Source organism: Aotus nancymaae, unplaced genomic scaffold (assembly GCF_030222135.1).
Source record: "Aotus nancymaae isolate 86718 unplaced genomic scaffold, 86718_ANA_hifiasm-v0.15.2.pri h1tg000010l, whole genome shotgun sequence".
NCBI classification, from domain to species: Eukaryota; Metazoa; Chordata; class Mammalia; order Primates; family Aotidae; genus Aotus; species Aotus nancymaae.
In genome coordinates, this window is record NW_026988421.1 from 35,216,208 (window position 1) to 35,236,926 (window position 20,719).

The window sequence follows — 20,719 nt, forward strand, 5'->3', positions numbered from 1 at the left end:
TCTGTAGCACAGGGTCCGGGCAGTAGTCCAGATGCTGACGAGGGGTGTAGCCTCAGGCAAGTCTCGCCTCAGGCAGACTCAGTTACTTCATTTGTAAAATGGGACTAAACGCCTCGATTGCCTCAGCATCAAATGAGATCATTCGAAAGCACCTTTTAAACATCATTACTGTTTACAAAAAGCAAATGGGAAGTCGGAGCTGACTTCAGAGGGCTGACTTGGCACAGCACTTAAAAAAATTCTCGTTTTACAAAGCACCAGGCGCGAGTTTGTTTCGCTGTTGGTACCTGCTTCCCTCTCACCTAGCACCTGCCCTAGCCAAGAGCCGCGGTGCGGCCGTGCAAGCAGGAGGGAGGAAGGCGGTGTGGGGTCCTGGGCGGAGCTGCAGAGACCCCCGACCCCGAATCTGACTCGGGCTCTCTCGGCGGGACTCCGGGCCGGGGCTCCTAGGCCGGCGCGCGGGGCGGGGAGCGGCCGCGGGAGGGAGGACAGGCGGGGCGGCTGGCGGCTACGCGGCCTGGGCGGAGCCGCCCTCGCCCTGGCCCTCGCGGTTGCCCTGCCCCCGCCAGCCCCAGGCTCCCCGGACCCGCGCCGCCCAGCTCTTTCTCCGACAGCTGCCGGGGGAGCCCTGCACTCCGTGCCGCGTCCTGCCCGTCTGTCCCAGCAGGTCGTCGCCCGCCACAGCCGCGCCATGACCACCCAGCAGATCGTCCTCAAGGGCCCGGGGCCGTGGGGCTTCCGCCTTGTGGGCGGCAAGGACTTCGAGCAGCCCCTCGCCGTTTCCCGGGTAAGAGCAGGTGGGACGCGCGTGGAAGCGGGGCCCTCTGAGGGGCGACATGGGGATACCAGGGCCCCGCGCGCGCGCGCGCGCCGTCCCGGAGTCGGGACTGCCGCGGGGCGCGTCCAGGTGAGCTGTGAGCTGAGCGCTCTCCGCGCGCTCGGGCCCCGCCGCTCCCCGCGGCTCCTTCGCGGAGGCTGCGCTCCCGGGCTGGCCCGCCAGCCGCTGGCGCGCTCCGTGTCCGCCAGAAAAAAGAGGGCAGTTTTCGTTCCTTGGCCCCGGAAGCGCGGCGGGGCGGGTGTTAGTGCTTTTTCAACCGGCGAGGAGACAAGGGTCCCCGGAGATCCCGCGCAGTGGGAGATGGCACTTCTCCCTTCTTCCCAAATCGCAGTGCAGCCGAAAGCAACTGGAAAGTGAGGTGGGGTGGGTGGGAAGTTTACTGGGGTGGAGGGTAAGTGAGAGTAACCTAAAAAAACGAAAAAACTGGTTTTCCCCTCTTTGGACTTGATTCACGGCCGAGGCTCACCCCTTGAATGCCTTTTGGAAAATGTGCTGGATTTTGGAGATAAACACAACAAATAAACTCAAGTAAACCCTCTCGGTCATTCTTCCCCGCTCTGCGGAACGTGGCCATGCCGTCCTTCTTCCTAGCATTCCTAGATTATCTGGTACCCCTCCCCGCACCAGCCCTTTTCCTCAGGGCAGGAGTAGATACTGGGGTGGGGTTTCCACCTGGGGGTGGGGTGGTGGTGCTTGAAATCTCAGAGGGGCCTCGACTATTTAGAAGGGCTAACGTTGAATCAGGGGCCACCAGAACCGTTGCCCCCTAACAAAGTGAAACCCCCAGGGAGACCCATACTCAAGTGTTCAGAGGGCCTGGTTTTGACCATTTAATCTGGCCAAACACAAGGTTGATGTCCCACTGAGAGATGATCACTCACATTCAGTGCTTGGGCACCAAGAAGAGACTCAATAAATACCTCAAATGAGGAAAGGGAGAAAAGAAAGTCCCCTTTCTCCTCACCCCTGGCCACTCCTTGCTTGGAGGCGGCACATTCCATTCTTGGGCCCATCTGCCTGCTGGAGCTGCCCTTCAGCTTGTTTCCCAGGCCTTCTAAACATCTTTTTTTTTTTTTTTTTTGAGACAGAGTCTCGCTCCTGTCGCCCTGGAGTGCAGTGGCGCTATCTCGGCTCACTGCAACCTCTGCCTCCTGGGTTCAAGCGATTCTCCTGCCTCAGCCAACGGAGTAGCTGAGATTACAGGCACATGCCACGATGCCCAGTTAATTTTTGCATTTTTAGTAGAGACGGGGTTTCCCCATGTTGGTGAGGCTGGTCTTGAACTCCTGACCTCATGATCCACCAGTCTTGGCTTCCCATGGTGCTGGGAATACAGACCTGAGCCACCAGCCTGGCCAACATCCTTCTTTTTACTTGGGGTTTTGGGGAGGGTAGAGAAGAAGGGGAATAATCCTTATGGATCCTTTTGACTCAAGCCCCTGCCTCCAGCAGCCAAAGGAGTTTGGTGGGAGGTGCAGGAGAAGAATTGGTGGCTTCTCTTGACTTGTCTGCCAGCCACAGTTCTACTCATGCTTCTTTCCACGTTGGCCTGGCCCAGTAAGAAGGTCTTCTCTGACTATTTCACCCCTAAAAGAGTAGGTGGGCCATTTTTAGGGCCTTATCTTCCACCTGTTTGCCTTGTCCCACAGAGACCTCCGATTATTCTCAAAGGTACACACTGCCTTTCCAGCCACCAGCCAAATTCCTCAAGCTAAGAACTGTTCCTTCCCCAGATTTGGGCCCTTGCCCCCAAGCTTGGTGCAGACTTGTACCTGGCCAGGCTGTGTAAATCCTTGAAGGCTTATTAATAAATGCTTGTCCAGGGAGGACATTGCCTCTGCACATTTCAACTCGCTTACCTCATCGTCCATTTGTCCCTGTTCTTTGTGTCTATAATTAACCTGTCAGCCCTCTCCTCTTCTGAGATTTATATATGACATGAAATCTTTTTTTAAGTAGTGGTGGATGTATTGGCAATCTGTTAAAAGGGCAGTTACTGCCTTTCATTTTAGCTGCTTTTAAAAGTCTTATGGGGTGGAAAGCACCATACTCTGAATTCATTGGTTTTTTTACCTTCATATATTCATTCATTCATTTATTATTTATATTATTTATTTATGGTGTGTGCACATGTTTAATGAGCACGTATCATATTCCAGAAACTGTTCAAACACCTCAGAAATGAGAGGGCACAGCTCCACTCTCAAGGTGTTCATGGTCTACCGAGAGAAGCTAATCTTTATAATGCCCTTGGCAGGTGCTTTATTTGAAGAGTGAAAGTGAGTCAGAAGAGGTAACATTTTCATGCTGACAGTAATTTACTTGTTTCTCTTCAGCTCCTTCTTAACACATGAAAAAATTGTGAGCCCATTCACCTCTTGGGAATGGGAAAGTCATTGTCATAAAGGGACGCTGGGGTGGCCATTGTAGATCTGGTGATGGTCTGGTGTTTGCTTCTTACTTGAGCTATTCCTGGGGTGAACCTCCCACTGTCTGAGGCTACTTTCAAAAAAAATCTCTACAGTGGGGATAGCAAAAGCCGTTGGCTGTGAGTTAAGGTATGTGAGAGTGCTCTGTAAATAGTGATAGTGAGGAAACATGAGCATTGACAAAGAGTTGTACACACTTTCTGATTGGTAGGTATGCTACGTTATGTATCATCCTGGGTGGTTTGCTAGTATGGTTTTGTATATGTAGACTTTGAGTCTCCCCACCAAAGCAAACCATAAAATTAGGCTGGGAGAGGAGTGCCTTTTATTTAAATAACCATGTTTGCTTTCTCTTGCATGAATTATTCTGGTATTGGCTCTAGTTTTTTGCTAAACTGCTAAAGCTTCTTAATATAATGCTAATCTTATGTACTTGAAATATTTTTTATTTTTTAACTTATTTTTTAAATTGTGAAATAAAAATCTCATAAACACAAATGCATAACAAATGATTTTAAAGCAAGCACCTGTATAATCAACACCCAAGTCAAGAAATAGAATATTGCAGCACCCAAAAGTTTCCTAAATGTAAACCTATCTTGACATATGGTAATCCCTTCCTTGCTTTTCTTTATAGTTTTACCACCTACATGGTATACCAAATACTATAGCTTAATTTTGCCTGTTTCTGAACAGATTCATACAGAACACACACACGTGTGTGTGTGTGTGCATGTGTGAACAGCTTCTTTAGCTCTTTAATGTTTTCATCTAGTATCATCATCAACTAAAAATTTAAATCCAGATTTCCAGCTTTAAGTGGACATGGGCTAGCTTTCTTCTTTTATATACGTTGTCATTTAGTGCTCTTGCCTTGTATTCCCTGATGATCCAGCCACACATTTGCCACTGTTCTCTTAGATTTTTTCCTGTCAGTTCCTGCTCCAAATCAACACCTGTCCATTTCCTTGAGTTTTTTTGTTAGTTAAAAAAAAATTTTTATGTCAATTTCTGATTCCCTCTAGTTGCTTTCAAGGAAAGCCTTCAGAGAATCTATACCCAGGCCAACACTGCAACTCAGTTTATGTTGACTGTTTTTTTCTCTTAGCAACTGATAAAAGACAGGAAAGGGTGAGGCCGAGATCAAGGGATGCCCTTAGTTGGAGGAGCTGCTCATTTGTCTCTTGATTCCTGGGGAACCCTTTGCTATGAGCTGAGCGGTTTTGTGGCGAATGCTTATGCTCTTTTCTCAAGTATCCCAAGGGGTGCTTAATAATGGATACTGTGGCCAGAGGTCAGTTCTGACTTTTAAGCGTGGTATTTCCGGATTCAAATAGATTTTATATCATGTCATAAAGATTGAAAGAGAAGGGTTTGTCTGTCAGATTATGAAAAGCAAGAAATATCCAAAAAGGCTCATTATGTTTTAATGTCCATTGTGCTGCATGCTCTTAGTCTGTGAAATTGATCATCTGGAAAATATTGGCGACTTCAGCTGCTCACAGCTGACCTAAGGAGAGAGGGGGAAGAGGACAAATCAAAGAGAATGACATGTAAGTGAATGCCTGAGCCCACTGGCATGAGATTTACCACACTATGTTATCACCCTCTGACCAGATACTTTCCCCTCCCCGAACTCCTGATGCCAACCTTGCTGGTTTGTTTGAGGAGGCAAGAGGGAATAATGGCTTTAGGTTATTACAGCCTGGCAGATGGCTGAGAGGAGAGTGTCATCTGACCACCGGGGTCATATTCTTCTAGGCTGACCAGGACTGGGAAAAGCACCAAGGAATTGCTCTGTGCTGGGACCAGGATAGGACTGGCACATTCTTAGGCCATGCCTTACTCTTGCTCCACAGAGGAGAGGAAAGCTAGCATTCTTTGCCTTTTGCAAATAGGAAGGCTCAGGTGCCCACAGATTAGTCATTTGTTTGAATTTACATAATTTCTCATTGGCTGATTTACCACTAAACTTCCTTGTAAAGGAGAGGGTAGAGACTGGAGCAAAAGTGACTATGTCAGAAAACTAATTTTTAAAGGATGATCTCGCTTCCAATAGTTCTCAGGGGAAACCCTGGGAGAAGCTTCCAGGACTTCAGTTGGGTACCTGGTACAATGTCCAGGGCAGGGACTCAAGCTGAGCTCTAGTCCTGAGCACCTCAGTGGGTGATCCTGGGAAAATCATATGTCTTCTCTTAGGTTGAGTTCCTGGTAAAGATAAAATAAAATAATAAACAAGCAAGCAAACCCAGGGGTTTTCATTTGAATATGAGAGCCCACTTTTTTTTTTTTTTGACACAAGATCTCCCTCTGTTGCCCAGGTTAGAGTGCAGTGGTCTGATCTCGGCTCACTGCAACCTCCATCTACCAGGTTCAAGATTCTTGCCTCAGCCTCCTGAGTAGTTGGGATCACAGGTGTGGATCACCGCACCTGGCTAATTTTTGTATTTTTAGTAGAAATGGGGTTTCACCATGTTGGCCAGGCTGGTCTTGAACTCCTGGCCTCAAGTGACTTGCCTGCCTCTGCCTCCCAAAGTGCTGAGAATACAGGCATGAGCCACCGCGCCTGGCCTGAGCCCACTTTTTTATTGTTAGAGTGTCCTAATCTCTCATGGTATCAGTTGTACCTTCAATCATAAGTTGATTTAGAAAACACTATAAATTCAGGAATGTTTCAGATGAATTTGTGTTTTGTTAATCACAACAGCATCCATTTACATTTGAAAGATGTGTGTGAGAAATATTTATTTGATCTGCTTGCAATAATAACCATAGTTAAAATATATATAGGACTTTTAATATGCCAGGCACCATTCTAAGACCATTATACATTCAGTGATCTTCACACCTATTTTGTGAGGTGGGATTAAGATCCCCATTTTACAGATGAGGGAACTGAGGCATGGAAACATTAAGTACATTGCCTGCATCATATAGCAGTGAGTGGTAGAGCTGGAGTTTGGCTGGGCAGTCTGGCTTCCAAGCCTGTAGTTTTAATCTTTATGCCATAGTAATATTTTAATAGCTGCTAACATTTTTGAGTGCCTGCTCTGTGCTAAGCATGCACTTACATTGTCTTCTTCTGTATTCCCCATAACCCATTACAGAGGGACACAAAGTCAGACAATTGCAGAGTTGGGAAGTGAAGCCAGGCAGACTCACTCCCAGGCCAGCTTTAACCACTGTATTCTGCCTCCTAATAAGCCATAACTGTCAATGTTTCATTGCTAACTGTGTTACCCAGCACACAGCTCTGAAAAGTGCTAAGCGTGGTGCAGGCTTCAACATGAGGGATACGACATTTCTGGGCTCTACACCCTGGAGCCTCTCATGCCCCTGAGGTTGGCTGGGGTGAATCTCCAGTTGCCAGGTGGCCTCAGCTCAGAGTACCTCAGAAACCAGCATCTCCCTTCTTTGTTCCTCCTGAAAAACTGGAAGTTTGGCTGAGTGTGGTGGCTCACGCCTGTAATCCCAGCACTTTGGGAGGCCAAGGTGGGCGGATCATGAGGTCAGGAGTTGAAGACCAGACTGGCCAACATGGTGAAACCCCGTCTCTACTAAAAAATACAAAAATTAGCTGGGCATGGTGGCTTGTGCCTGTAATCCCAGCTACTTGGGAGGCTGAGGTAGGAGAATTGCTTGAACTGGGACTGGGAGGTGGAGGTTGCAGTGAGCCGAGATCGGGCCACTGCACTCCAGCCTGGGCTACAGAGCGAGACTCCATCTCAAAAACAGCAACAACAACAACAACAACAATAAACTGAAAGTCATGGCCCCACTGGGAGAATTTACAGTCCAGTTATAAGGTTCCATGCCCACATGGGCAGTGAAGGACAGAAGAGCAGAAGAGTGGAAGGACTGGCTAGAGAAAGACCTGCTTGCGGGGATAGGAGGGGATTTGGCAATGGTTCTTGTGGTAGATGAAGATGACCAGGTAGTGAATAGTTCCATCTTGTGGTAGCCAAGCTAATTCCAAAACCCAATATACCCATGAAACCTAAGACCAAAAATGTAATTCCTGTATGAATGCTAGCACCCTTGTGTGATTGTTGATACTGTTGTTAATCTCATCATGGGTAGATTGGGCTGCTCTCATCATGGGTAAATTGGGCTGCTCATCCGCAGCTGAGTTCTGTGCTGTACTTTCTCATATGTAGTACACTGTCTCCTTGGTAAATACCATAAATATTAAAAATGATTTTCTGAAGAACACAGTGGTCTTGTAGGAGCCAGATTCCTGACTGAAGACTCAGGGACTAATTTTTGTAGACATGACCATTCAATAAAGTAAGACAAAAAGAACATAGATGATAGGATGTAGTTTAGATAAAGATGTTGAAAATGCTTACAGAGGCCAGTGAGCCAATCACTTGGACCCCGGAGGCAGAGGTTGCAGTGAGCCAAGATTACGCCACTGCACTCCAGCCTGGGTGACAGAGCAAGACTCTGTCTCAAAAAAAAAAAAAAAAAGAAAATGCATACAGATAGATTAAATTTGGTCGATGCAGCTAATGGTTTGCACCCATTTCTTTAAAAAAATATAAAATATACTCATGCTTCTGAAGCTGAACATACCCATACCATATAACCCAACAGTTCTCCTAGTTAAATACTCAATAGAAATTGGGTCCACATGAGTGCTAAAGCACAGGTTTGAGAATTTTCCAAGCAACACTATTCATGATAGACCCAAATTTGAAATGGTTCACATGGCTAACAACAATAGAATAGATAAGTAGTTATATGATATAAAACATCACAGCCAGAGTAAAAAAGTTACAACTATGCACAGTGACACGAAGCAGAAACACACACACACACACATTGAGAGAAAAAGGCCATACCTAACAGTAAAGAGCAAATACTCTGTGATTCCAGCTACATAAAATTAGACAGAATTAATCTACAGTGTTAGTAGTCAGGATCGTGCCAGACCTTTTTCAGGAGGTCAGTGATGGAAAACGGGCACAAGGGAGGTTTAGCAGTTCAGGTAATGTTCTGTTTCCTTATCTCATGCTGTTTCCTTGGGTGTGCTCTGTATGTGAGAATCCAGTCAGCTGTATAGTTACTATTTGTACTGTATACATGTCATGCTTCAATAAAGGTTACATAGAAGCCCATGTAATTGTTTAAAAGATCAGACAATATAAGCCTACAGAAAGCATAAGGTAAAAGGCTTCCCCAGTCTTATGTTACAGAGGTAAACACAGTGAACAGCTGGCTGTAAACCTTTCCAGACTTTTTTCCATACATGTAGCATTTCTAAACCCAACTTACTATATCGCATGAACTATTTGGACTTCATTGCTTTGTGCTTTTTGCCTTATTTTTACTGTAACAAATTAAGAATTAAAGACATCTTAATGTCAAGGGAAAAATACATTTTGGTAACTGCTAGATCTGGTTCAAACCTTATCTTGTCCATTTACTGGCTTGTATGTTCTTGAACAGGTTAACTCCTGAAAATTCAGTGTCTTCATTTGCAATGTGGGAATAATAGTGCTTGTCTTCAAAGGTTGTGGTGAGGATTCAGGTGATATATAGATAGAGCCTAGTGGTACTATTAAACACATATTAATGGTAGCTACTATATATTGAGTGTTTATTAAGTGTCAGGCATTGTTCTGAACTCTTTACAAATGCAATCTCATTTAATCCTTCCAACAACCTAATGATGTTGATGCATTATAAATTTCATTTGCTAAATGAAGATACAGAGTCAAATAGAGTAAGTCACTCAAGGTTTAGTGAGTGTTTAGGCTTTGGGTTATGGGTGGTAACTGTTGGAGCTATTCAAAAGCACGTAGGGTTCATAGGAGCTTGTTTGGAAACTTTTGAGGAACTTGACTTCTTGATGGAGTCTTACTCTGTCACCTGGGCTGGAGTAAAGTGGCATGATCTTGGCTCATTGCAACCTCCACCTCCTGGGTTCAAGTGATCCTCCCACCTCAGCCTCCCAAGCAGCTGGGATTACAAGCATACGCCATCACTCCCAGCTAATTTTTGTATTTTAGTAGCGATGAGGTTTCACCATTTTGGTGAATAGGCTGGTCTCAAACTCCCTTCAAGTGATCCACCCATCTCAGCCTCCCAAAGTGCTGGGATTATAGGCATGAGCCACCACTCCCGGGCCTGATGACTTCTAAAGAAATTAGTCAGGGTATTCTATTTTGCTACCTGCTTTATTATATTCCTATCTGAGAAATGGTGGTCGATCTTTCACTCTGAGAGAATAGCAGGTCTTTTTGAACTGTCACCCCTTAGCACTAATAACTTCTTTTTGCACCATGCAGTGTGATGGATTAAGGCGCAATTTATCTACAAGCACCTACCCTTTTTTATTGCCTTATTTCCCTGAGTCAATGGTTATAGACTAACCAAGAACATTTTGAAACAGTTTTGTGTTTTCAGGTCACCCTGTATAAGCACATAGAGCTTTTGCAGCTATAGTGCAGCTGTGAAGTCTGTGCCGTAGCCTCTGCCCACAAACAAACTGAGTCAGAAGATTCTGGCTAAAGAGAGTTCAAATTCCACATCTAAATGGCCTCTTTGCAGGACTGGGTTCTGCTTTATCCCCAGTTTGGAATCTGTTAAATTTGTACCCAAATACCTTGACACAGCTATTAAATCAGCGGAGATTATGCTTAAAGTCACGTAGCATTGAGATTGAACTTGAATCTCACATTTCTTTATCCCAGATGTATATATTGCTGAATTGTAACTGCCATTATTTAGGCTGTCTCTTTCACTTACTTGTAGGATGGATTTAAGGCAACTGACAACACCAAAACATATTTACCATATTTAAAACACCAGAACACATGTAAGAGCTAACAAAAAGTGGAACATAGAAGAGGACAGAAGAGAGATGTGCCAGGAACTTTAAATCAGTTGGCTCTGTAATTGCACACTACATTTAGCTGTGAGTTTTCTGGCCACGGGAAAATAGGAACCACAGGTTATTTAGATATCTTGTTTGGAATTATTATATTTCTACTGGATAGACACAGTGGCTTATGCCTGTGAAACCAGCACTTGGGAAGGCTGAGAAGTGAGGATTGCTTGAGGCCAGGAGTTCAACACCACCCTGGCCAACAGAGCGAGACCCCATCTTTATTTAAAACAACAACAACAACAAAATTACTTATACAATGCTCCATTTGCATAGCATTTTCAGGGGTGTGAACCAACATTATAGGGGTTACATTTGTTTATTTGTTTGTTTTTGTTTGAGACAGCATCCTGCTCTGATGCTCAAGCTGGAGTGTAGTGGTGCTATCATAGCTCTCTGCAACCTCAGCCTCCTCCCAGCTTAAGCAATCCTCCCACCTCAGCCTCCCCGAGTAGCTGGGACTGTATGCCTGGCTAATTTTTAATTTATTGTAGAGACAGGGTTTGACTGTGTCACCCAGGCTAGTTTAAGCTCCTGGGCTTAAGCAATCATCCTGCTGTGGCCTCCCAAAGTGCTGGGATTATAGGCATGAGCCATCCCTGCCTGGCCTATTTTTTTTTTTTTTTAAGTCTGTTTTGGTAAAAGATAGAGAAATACTGTTCTAATGGATATTCTTTTCAAGGGCTTTCTATGTATTTTAAAGGAGTATAAATTCTGCCCTTGAAGGCGTTTCTGGAGGAGCTGAGATTTTAGGGTCTAATTGCTTTTTGTCTACCTGGTGACTTTAACTGCATTCAGGGAGAGAAAAGGGGAAAAGATAGTCATCATCTCTCTTGGTGTTTCCAAACCTGATGAGCATTAACATTTTCTGGGAAGCTTTAAAAAGGTATGGGTTATTGGGTCTCAGTGTATAGTCTGTCTTTGGTGGATCTGAGATGGGGTATGGAGCTCTAGCTATTTTTTTTTTTTTTTTTGAGATGGAGTTTCACTCTCGTTGCCCAGGCTGGAGTACTATGGCATGATCTTGGCTTACTACAACCTCTGCCTCCCAGGCTCAAGCGATTCTCCTGCCTCAGCCTCCCGAGTAGCTGGGATTACAGGCATGTGCCACAATGTCCGGCTAATTTTGTATTTTTAGTAGAGATGGGGTTTCTCCATGCTGGTCAGACTGGTGTCAAACTCCTGACCTCAGGTGATCTGCCTGCCTCAGCCTCCCAAAGTGCTGGGATTACAGGCGTGAGCCACTGCGCCTGGCCTCTATCTATATTTTTAATCCCTGCCCCCGTGGGATCTGATGACCAACCTGTTTCAAAACCATTGCCTCACCCTTGCAAATATCACAGTTGCCTGAGTATTGGTGAGCGGGGTTGATTTCTGGCCTGAGGTTTAGGTGCCAACTCCAAGGGGGAAAGTTAATGTTCCATGAAGAGTCAGGAAATTGACCTGTAGTCCCGTCTGCAAATAAACCTTCTAATAGAGACAGTTCTTCCCTCAAGAAAAAGAAATAAAACAAAAGAAAACAAAAACCTCTGCATTAGAACCATTTAAACCATTGACAAATATTTGGTTAAAACCCCCATGTCTGTCAAAAAGGCAACAGTATTATTTATTATCCAGGCTGGAGTACTTCTGAGAATGAAATGGGGTGCTCTTGATAATTAAGCTGGGAAAACAGGTCACTGTTTCGGACAAATTAGGACATTTGGTAATCCTAGTCATAAAGTATTTCTACGTATAATTGTGCTTTCCATAACTTTTAAACTGAGCCAGTGGTCACAAACTCATTTGTATGAAGGGGCTAAGAGCAACATAAGAGTTAAAAAAAATTTTTTTTTTGAGATGGAGTCTCGCTCTATCACCCAGGCTGGAGTGCAGTGGTGTGATCTTGGCTCACTGCAACCTCTGCCTCCTGGGTTCAAGTGATTCTCCTCCCTCAGCCTCCTGAATAGCTGGGATTACAGGCACCTGCCACCATGTCCGGCTAAATATTTCGTATTTTTAGTAGAGATGGGGTTTTGACATGTTGGCCAGGCTGGTCTCGAACTCCTGACCTCTAGTGATCCACCCACCTTCGTCTCCCAAAGAGCTGGGGTTACAGGTGTGAACTCCGTACCTGGGCTAAAATTTGCATTTTTAGAAAGAAAATTTACTAAAAAGGACTAATATGCTTACACTTATTTTTGTTAAATTCTGTATATGTTATATATGTAAATAAACATTTTAAAAAATGAAACTTTTAAGAAACTGGCATTGGGTTTATGTTGCCTAGAATTGAAGCATATGGCCTGTTTGCAGCAGGAGGTTGCCTGGTAAAGAGTATTTTTCCTCATCTCTGAGTCCCAGTGGGCTCCGAATGGGATCTCTGCTATGTTTTCTTTCTTTGCCCACCAAAACTGTTTCTTTGCTTGTGAGAATTACGTAAGAAATTTGCTTGTCTTGTTTGACAATTACATTTTCTTGCTGCTTTCATTTCTGCTTTAGTAATTTTACAGAAGGCAAATTATATTCCCTAGCACGGGGACAACGTTTTGCTCCCCTGAATAATCACAGTAAACTCTGACTTAGCCCAGCGTGTCGCATACAGAGCTCAGTGTGTTGGCTGAATGAACAAATGATGATGGATCAGACCTCCAAAATGATTTCCCCTAAAAACTGGCCCTCTTTAAGGCAGTAGAGAGGAAAAGCTTTGGAGTTGGGGTTTGAATTGCCTCACCCAGCAAGCTCTGCTCAATGATTTTTTCCCCATCCTGTATTAGAAGAGTCAAGAAGGTAGTTATATGGTGGTATAAAGTATAATTATATGTATATATTAGAATGGGAAAAAATGGCTAGAAACTTATATACCATAATAAATGAGTTTTGACTAGAGAGTGAGGTAGTCTGAAAATTAATAACTGCAAGAATGATGATAAATGGTAACAAGTACTGGGTTTCTGTGGCCGGGGCAGTAGAGCATGGTAGAGCCTGTGGCTAAATGGAGAGCATGTGTCTCATCTAGAGGATCAGAGGCTCCTCATTTGATGCTGATTGTTGCCATATGGGAATCTAGGCCCAGAATTGCCAGATTTTCTGATTTTTCAAAAGAAGCTGAGAATCTAGGGGTTTGAGTGAAATTTACTGATATATAAATATTGGCATGTAATTTAAATGTAAGAAAAAAACAAGATTGTGGGCTGAGTCTATTTCATGGGCCTCTAGCTTTCAATCTTGAGCCAGGGAGTTAAAGGAATCCCATCTAGCTGTCAGTAGAACATGCAATTTTAAGTAGGACTGCCTTCTGAAAGATCCACTAGGGAAAGCCAGCCACAGAATGGCTGGCCTAGTGGCTGGACGGGTGATCCCTTGAATGGGTTTGCTTCTTTGAGCAGCTATTAGAGAGTATCTGTCAAATACAGCCACCTTTATCTCAGCAGAGCTAAGGCTCAGTGGTTGTTTCTTGGCAGTTAACTAAACATGTCAGACACTATGTTTAAATTTATTTGTTGGTCTCCTAGTCTGTGTTTACATCTTCAGCCTCATCCCCTTCCTCTCCCTTCACTTGCTAAATTTCATCCATACCAGTCCACATGATGTTCTTGTAACTTGGCATGCTCTTTTTGCTTTTTTTCTGTTGTGGCTTTGCACAGGTTTAAGCAGCACCTCCTCCAGGGAGTGTTCTGTGAGTCCACCTTTAGGCTCCTATCGCCTTGTTTGGTTCTAGCACAACACTCATCAGCTGTTGCACATGTCTGCCTCCCCCAGGAGATTGTGAGCTTCTTGATGGCAGGCACCACCCTTTTCGCAGCTGCATTCTGGTTCCTTGTGTGGTTCCTGGAATCTACAAATAATAGCTCACATTTCTAGAGCCCTGACAGTGGGGACCCTGCCTGAGTCACCTCACGTAATCCTCACAATAGCCTTCTGATGTCAAAGCTGTTCTTTTCATCCTTGTTGAATCCTTGTTTACACAGAGGTAAAATATCCTGCCCAAGGACATTTAGCTTACAAGTCAAGCAGATACTGATCCCTGGCCATCTGACTCCAGAAACCACATATTAATGAACAAGTTACAGTGTCTTTCAGAATGTATGTAAGGATGTCTGATAAGTGAATGAACAGAGAGAGAAGGAGGGATGCTCACTTTGACAGCATATATACTAATATTGGAACGATACAGAGAAGATTAGCATGGCCCCTGCGCAAGGATGACATGCAAATTCGTGAAGTGTTCCATATGTAAAAAAAAAAAAAAAGGAGAGAGAGAGAAGGAGGGAACAGGAGAGGGATGAAGTAGAAACATGCTATTATCACTGAGGAGGAGGATTATATATATATATATATATACATATATATTTTAGATGGAGTTTCGCTCTTGTTGCCCAGGCTTCAGTGCAACGGCACAATCTCAGCTCACCACAAACTCCACCTCCTGGGTTCAAGTGATTCTCCTGCCCCGGCCTTCCGAGTAGCTGGGATTTCAGGCATGTGCTACCACACCTGGCTAATTTTTGTATTTTTAGTAGAGACATGGGTTTCTCCATGTTGGTCAGGCTGGTCTCGTACTCCTGACCTCAGGTGATCCACCCGCCTCAGCCTCCCAAAGTGCTGGGATTACAGGCATGAACACTGCGCCCGGCCAAGGAGGGTTATCTTTTTGTTTGTCATGGCCGATGGGTATGCATCCAGTTCTGTATAGCAGTAGTGTCATTTAGGTGTGTAGTTATTTAAATGTAAGTTGAAAAAAGTGGCAGAGCTACATCATCATCCTACTTTATTTACACCAGTTAGAAATGCAATTAAACTCCAAAAACCTTCTTATGTGCTCAGGACTGGCAGCAGTGGACAGGTCTTAAAGATGCATTATGAACTTGGAGTAGGGAACAGGTTGGCCTCTAAGCAAGCAGTGTCTGCCTGGGGGTGCTGGTGGGGACAAAGAGTGAGAGACACAAGAATGAATTGTGAAGAAAATGACAGATTGTTCGTTAGTGGAAATTGTTGTGCCTAAACCCATTTACTGTATATATATATATTTTTTTGAGACAGTTTTACTCTGTTGCCCAGGCTGGAGTGCAGTGGTGCAATTTCAGCTCACTGAAACCTCCACCTCCAGGGTTCAGTAATTCTCCTGTCTCAGTCCCCCGAGTAATTGGGATTACAGGCAGCGTGCATCACCACAGCTGGCTAATTTTTGTATTTTTAGTAGAGATGGGGTTTCACCATGTTGCCCAGGCTGGTCTCGAACTCCTGAGCTCATGTGATTTGCCCTCCTTGGCCTCCCACAGTGCTGGGATTATAGGCATGAGCCACCATACCTGTCTCCATTTATTCTTATGCAACAAGAGTTGTATGATCTAGTTGTATGGTCTCTGGAGAAGAAGCCTGGCAATGAGATGTTCATTGAACTAATGGGGATGAGTATATAATTGTTTTTCTTTTTCTGAGACAAGGTCTCACTCTGTCACCCAGGCTGGAGTTCAGTGGCACAATATCAGCTCACTGCAGCCTCCACCTTCTGGGCACAAGCCATCCTCCCATCTCAACCTCCTGAGTAACTGGTACTACAGGCATGAACACCACTTCTGACACATTTTTTTTTTTTGTATTTTGTAGCAACAGGGTTTCACCATGTTGCCCAGGCTAGTCTTGAACTCCTGAGCTCAAGGCGAGCCACTTACCTTGGTCACCCGCAGTGCTGGGATTATAGGCGTGAACCACCATGCCTGGCCTAGAATTTTTCATTTTTAAGAAATTGAAGCTGACTCCATTATAAGCTGATTCTGATGGAACTTGATGGTCAGGAGGAAATGAAAACAGATAGTATGGCCTAGTTGGCTAAGTGGGTGGACTCTGGAGCCTGCTGTGGCCTGCCTCTCACCAGCTGTGCAACCTCAGGCAAACTGCTTAACTCCTGTTCCTCCATTTCATCATCTGTAATAATGCAGATAACATTGTCTATCTGGTAGCATCACGTGAATATTGATGAGTTAACCCTTGCTAAAAACTTTGTCATGCTTGGTACATAAACGCTCATTAACTGATCGTTGTCATCATGATAATGATTGTGATAAATAGTATGTGGCGAGAGAGAGATCCAAGATGGCTGATCACTAGCAGCTTGGGCTCGTAGTTCCCAGTGAAAGCTCAGAGAACGAGAGGACGCCACACTTTCAGACGAATATTTGTTGCTCACGGACCAGGAGATTCCCAGCAGAGGAGCCCCACGTGTCACCAGGGCGACTTTTGTGGCCGGTGCGGCGGTTTTGCTGGTGCCTTAGCACGCCAGTTTTTGGTGCAGAGTCCGGAGACTCCCGGGCAGAAAAGCACCATCAATCTTAACACCGCTGTTTTGGCCGGTGCAGTGGATTGCTCAGATTTCTGCGCTGGGAATCAACAAGTTGGACGTCTGCTCAGAGACCTAGTTAGAAAGTCGGTAATTACAAAGACAACAGATGGACAAATATATAATGAAGGGAAGAAATCAGCGTAAAAAGGCAGAGAATACTCAAAATCAGAATGCCTCTCCCTCTACAGGGGATCGCAATTCCTCATCAGTAATGGAACAAGGTTTAATGGAGAATGAGTGTGTTCCAATAACAGAAGCAGGTTTCAAAACGTGGGTGATAAGAAACTTCTGTGAATTAAAAGAACTTGTTCTAACCCAATGCAAAGAAACTAAGAACCTTGAAAAAAGGTTTGACGAAATGTTAACGAGAATGGACAATTTAGAGAGGAATATAAGTGAATTGATGGAGCTGAAAAACACAACACGAGAACTTCGCAAAGCATGCACAAGTTTAAACAGTTGAATTGATCAAGTAGAAGAAAGGATATCAGATGTCAAGGACCAGCTCAGTGAAATGAAATGAGAAGACAAGATTGGAGAAAAAAGGATGGAAAGGAATGAGCAAAGTCTCCAGGAAATACGGGACTATGTGAAAAGACCTAATTTACGTTTGATAGGTGTACCTGAATGTGATGAAGAGAATGAATCCAAGTTGGAAAATACTCTCCAGGATATCATTCAGGAAAACTTTCCCAACCTGGCAAGGCAGGGTAATATTCAACTCCAGGTAATACAGAGAATACCATAAAGATATTCTTCAAGAAGACCAACCCCAAGGCACATAATTGCCAGATTTATTAGGGCTGAAATGAAGGAGAAAATACTAAGGGCAGCCAGAGAGAAAGGTCAGGTTACCCATAAAGGGAAACCTATCAGACTTACAGCAGATCTCTCAGCAGAAACCCTACAAGCCAGGAAAGAGTGGGGACCAATATTTAACATCCTTAAAGAAAAGAACTTTCAACCCAGAATTTCCTATCCAGCCAAACTAAGCTTTATAATCGAAGGAAAAATTAAATCTTTTGCGAACAAACAAGTACTTAGAGAGTTCACCACCACCAGGCCTGCTTTACAAGAGCTTCTGAAAGAAGCACCAATGAAAGGAACAACCAATATCAGCCTTTCCAAAAATATACCAAAAAGAAAAGAACATTAACACAACGAAAAATTTACACTAACTAATGGGCAAAACAGCCAGCTAGCATCAAATGCCAGTATTAAAGTTACATATATTCTAATCGGATAAAAAGCCAAAACCCATTGGTATGCTGCATCCAGACCCATCTCACATGCAATGATACACAAAGACTCAAAACAAAGAGAAGGAGGATTTATCAACCAATCAGAGAGTAAAAATAAACAAATAAATAAAAAGCAGGAGATGCAATTCTCGCCTCTGATAAAGTAGACTTTAAAGCAACAAAGAGCAAAAGAGGCAAAGAAGGACATTACATTATGGCAAAAGGATCAATGTAACAAGAAGAGCTAACGATTTTATAGATCAACGAGACAGAAAATTAACAAGGACATCCAGGACTTGAACTCAGACCCGGAACAAGTAAACTTAATAAACATTTATAGAACCCTCCACTTCAAATACAGAAAACATACATTACCACCTCACACCTACTCCATAAGTGACTGCATAATTGGAAGTAAATCACTCCTCAGTAATCGCATAGCATTTCATAGGTTTAAATGAAATATTGGTTGGCTGCTCGTTTGTTATTTTCTTCCCTTATTCCTTCCTGTTTACATCAAGTATAATTATTGGTATAAAAGAGGTTTTCAATACCCATTACTAAACTGCATTCTAGCCTGGGCAAGAAAGCAATACTCCCATTCTCTCTCTCTCTTTCTCTTCCTTTTTCTTCCTCTTCTTTATTCTTTTTCTTTCTTTCTTTCTTCCTTTCTTTCAAAAAAAAAAAAAAAAGTATGTGGCAAGGATTGGAGTCCACCATTCAAGACAGGAACTACCCAGTGTTGGAAGCACAGGCCTTCTCTCCTGTAGCCCTTGTGACTTCTGTGTTATCATTTGTATATTTTATAAGGGGTGGGGTTACTGGTCCCCAGATCAGTACAGGGCGGGGAGTGACTGTCCTGTGGTGGGGAGGCACTCAGCGGCAGGAGTTTGTGACACTCAAGGTCCTATGTAGAAGGCCACTGCAGATGAGTCTCCTGAATTTTTTTTTGGCTTCGACAGTTGAGTTTGGAGCCTCTGCTTGTGGCAGTGTGCTAAAGCAAAAAGGAATGGAATTTGCAATGAGAGAGCCTTTCAAGTTCAGGCTCAGCCTTTAGCTGTGTAAACTTGAACCACTCACAATTTCTCTGAATATCAATTTCCTCATCTGTAAAGTTTAATATGTTGGTGGTGAGGTAATCATATTATTATCTCAAATAGGAGATGGTATATGAAAGGGCTTTGGAAAAGGCAAATCCCATAATTTGTTTAAATCCATTTTTTTTTCCACAAAAAAGATAGTTCATAAAAGAATGTGAACTAAATCTGTATGTGTAATTTCTTTCAAGTCCTATCTGATGTTGTCTTGTGACTTTCTGAGATTTCCTTTGGCTTCCTACCTGTTTGGCTTAAAAAAAAAAAAAAAAAAGAAAGAAATTAGACGAAAGATAGGATGACCAGACCTCAATTACTCAGGCTTGGGGCTCCTAAGACTGGTTCTGGCTTGTCCTGGACCTGTTGGGATATACTTAGCAGAAATGTGTCTCCCACAAAGTAGGTGGAACCAAATGCTGGAGATTCTGGACTTAGCAGTTCAGCGTAAAAAAGTGAAAGGAAACTTCTTTTTCATCTTCTCAACCTCTCCAGTTCCAATCTCATTATTTTAGTTTTGTGAGTGGTCATGCTTCAGGACAGCAATGTAGAGGGAAATGATTATTTGATTTTTGAAATAAAAATATTTTTAATGTTTTTGAAATAATATATTTTAAAGGATACAATGAAGCAGCCTGATTACATTTTTAACAACACTAGGTGTTTTAGAGCCAATCATTTATTATACGGATATTTATTGAGCACCTACTGTGTTCCAGTTATTGAGTCCTGAGGATATTGTAACTGCCCAATGGGTTCTTGCCCATTGCGCAGATAGAGCTGATTTATCAGACGGGATTTGAGCTAGAGAAAGTTTGATACACGTGGAGCTGGAATACTAAAGTTTTATTATTACTCAAATCAGCCTCCATGAAACTTGAGGGCTAGGGTTTTTCAAAGGTAGTTTGGCAGGCAGGGGGCTAGAGAAGGTGAATGCTGATTGGCAGGGGATGCCATCACAGGGGTGTGGAAAATGGTGTGTTGAGTTCGCTTCTTGGTGGGAGGCATCCAGTAGTCAGAAACGCAAAAGCCTGAAAGGACATTGAGAAAGGCCAATCTTAGGTTTTACAATAGGGATGTTATTCAATCTTAGGTTCTACAATGGGGAAGTTGCAAATATTGTGAGCTCTGGAATAATAGCTGGTAATCATTTAACTATGCCTGCATCTTAGCAGAATTCCGGCCCCTCTCATCCTCCTAACCTGATGGTCTTTCATTAGTTATACAAAGACAGTTTAGTTTTGGAAAGTGCTTTTATCATTTAAACTACACTCCCAATGTTAGCTTTGTTGATGCCCAGGAATGGCCAAGGACAGTTTGGAGGTTACTGTTAAAATTTTTGCAAATCACAGCACAGAAGGCAGAACAGAATCCTGCCCTGCTGCACCTTACTGCTAAGTAGGTCTTTCAACATTAAACAAACAAACCCACCAAAGAGGTTTGCAAACATAAAGTGACCAGCGCCATGAAGTAAAACCAAGTGTATTAAAAGGACGACTGTGAGGGTATAAACTGGAGGTCAGGGAAGGCCTCTTTAAGAAGAAGGGTTGTTTACACAGACACCTGGAAGATGAGAAGTTAATCAGGCAGAGGTAAAAGCAGGTGTGAAAGTTTTGTCACCCTGTAGCTGGAGCCCAGTGGGGAAGAGGCATGATGTGGGTGGGGAGGGAGGCATTGGCTTTAGTTGCCTTGTTAAAGATTTTGGATTTTGTTCGAAGGGGACTGCTCCTTGAAACTGCTAGATTTAGCCATGATAAATGAGTTCAATCAGGCATTATTCTCCTTGATTCAGGCTGCTCTCCTTGGAGTTAGAGTTTGCCGATCAAGAACCATTGCCAATCCCAAATAAAGTGATGCATACGGCCATTTAAAAAATGAGGCTGCGTTGTCCTTTAGTAACAGTGAA

The 20,719-nt window shown here is 43.6% G+C and overlaps 1 protein-coding gene and 1 non-coding gene across 2 annotated transcripts in view; both read left to right on the forward strand.

Moving 5' to 3' along the window:
• The first annotated feature begins 605 nt into the window (after positions 1-605).
• The window catches only part of PDLIM1 (PDZ and LIM domain 1), a 57,320-nt gene continuing 37,206 nt past the window's right edge, over positions 606-20,719 (forward strand). The window contains exon 1 of the mRNA XM_064374090.1: positions 606-787. Within this exon, the coding sequence (XP_064230160.1) occupies positions 692-787 (96 nt within the window). The 5' untranslated portion in view covers positions 606-691. The remainder of the gene's footprint in view (positions 788-20,719) is intronic.
• Positions 14,272-14,378, forward strand: LOC135274030 (U6 spliceosomal RNA). Its single transcript, XR_010341848.1, has one exon. It is a non-coding gene; the product is annotated as a U6 spliceosomal RNA (small nuclear RNA).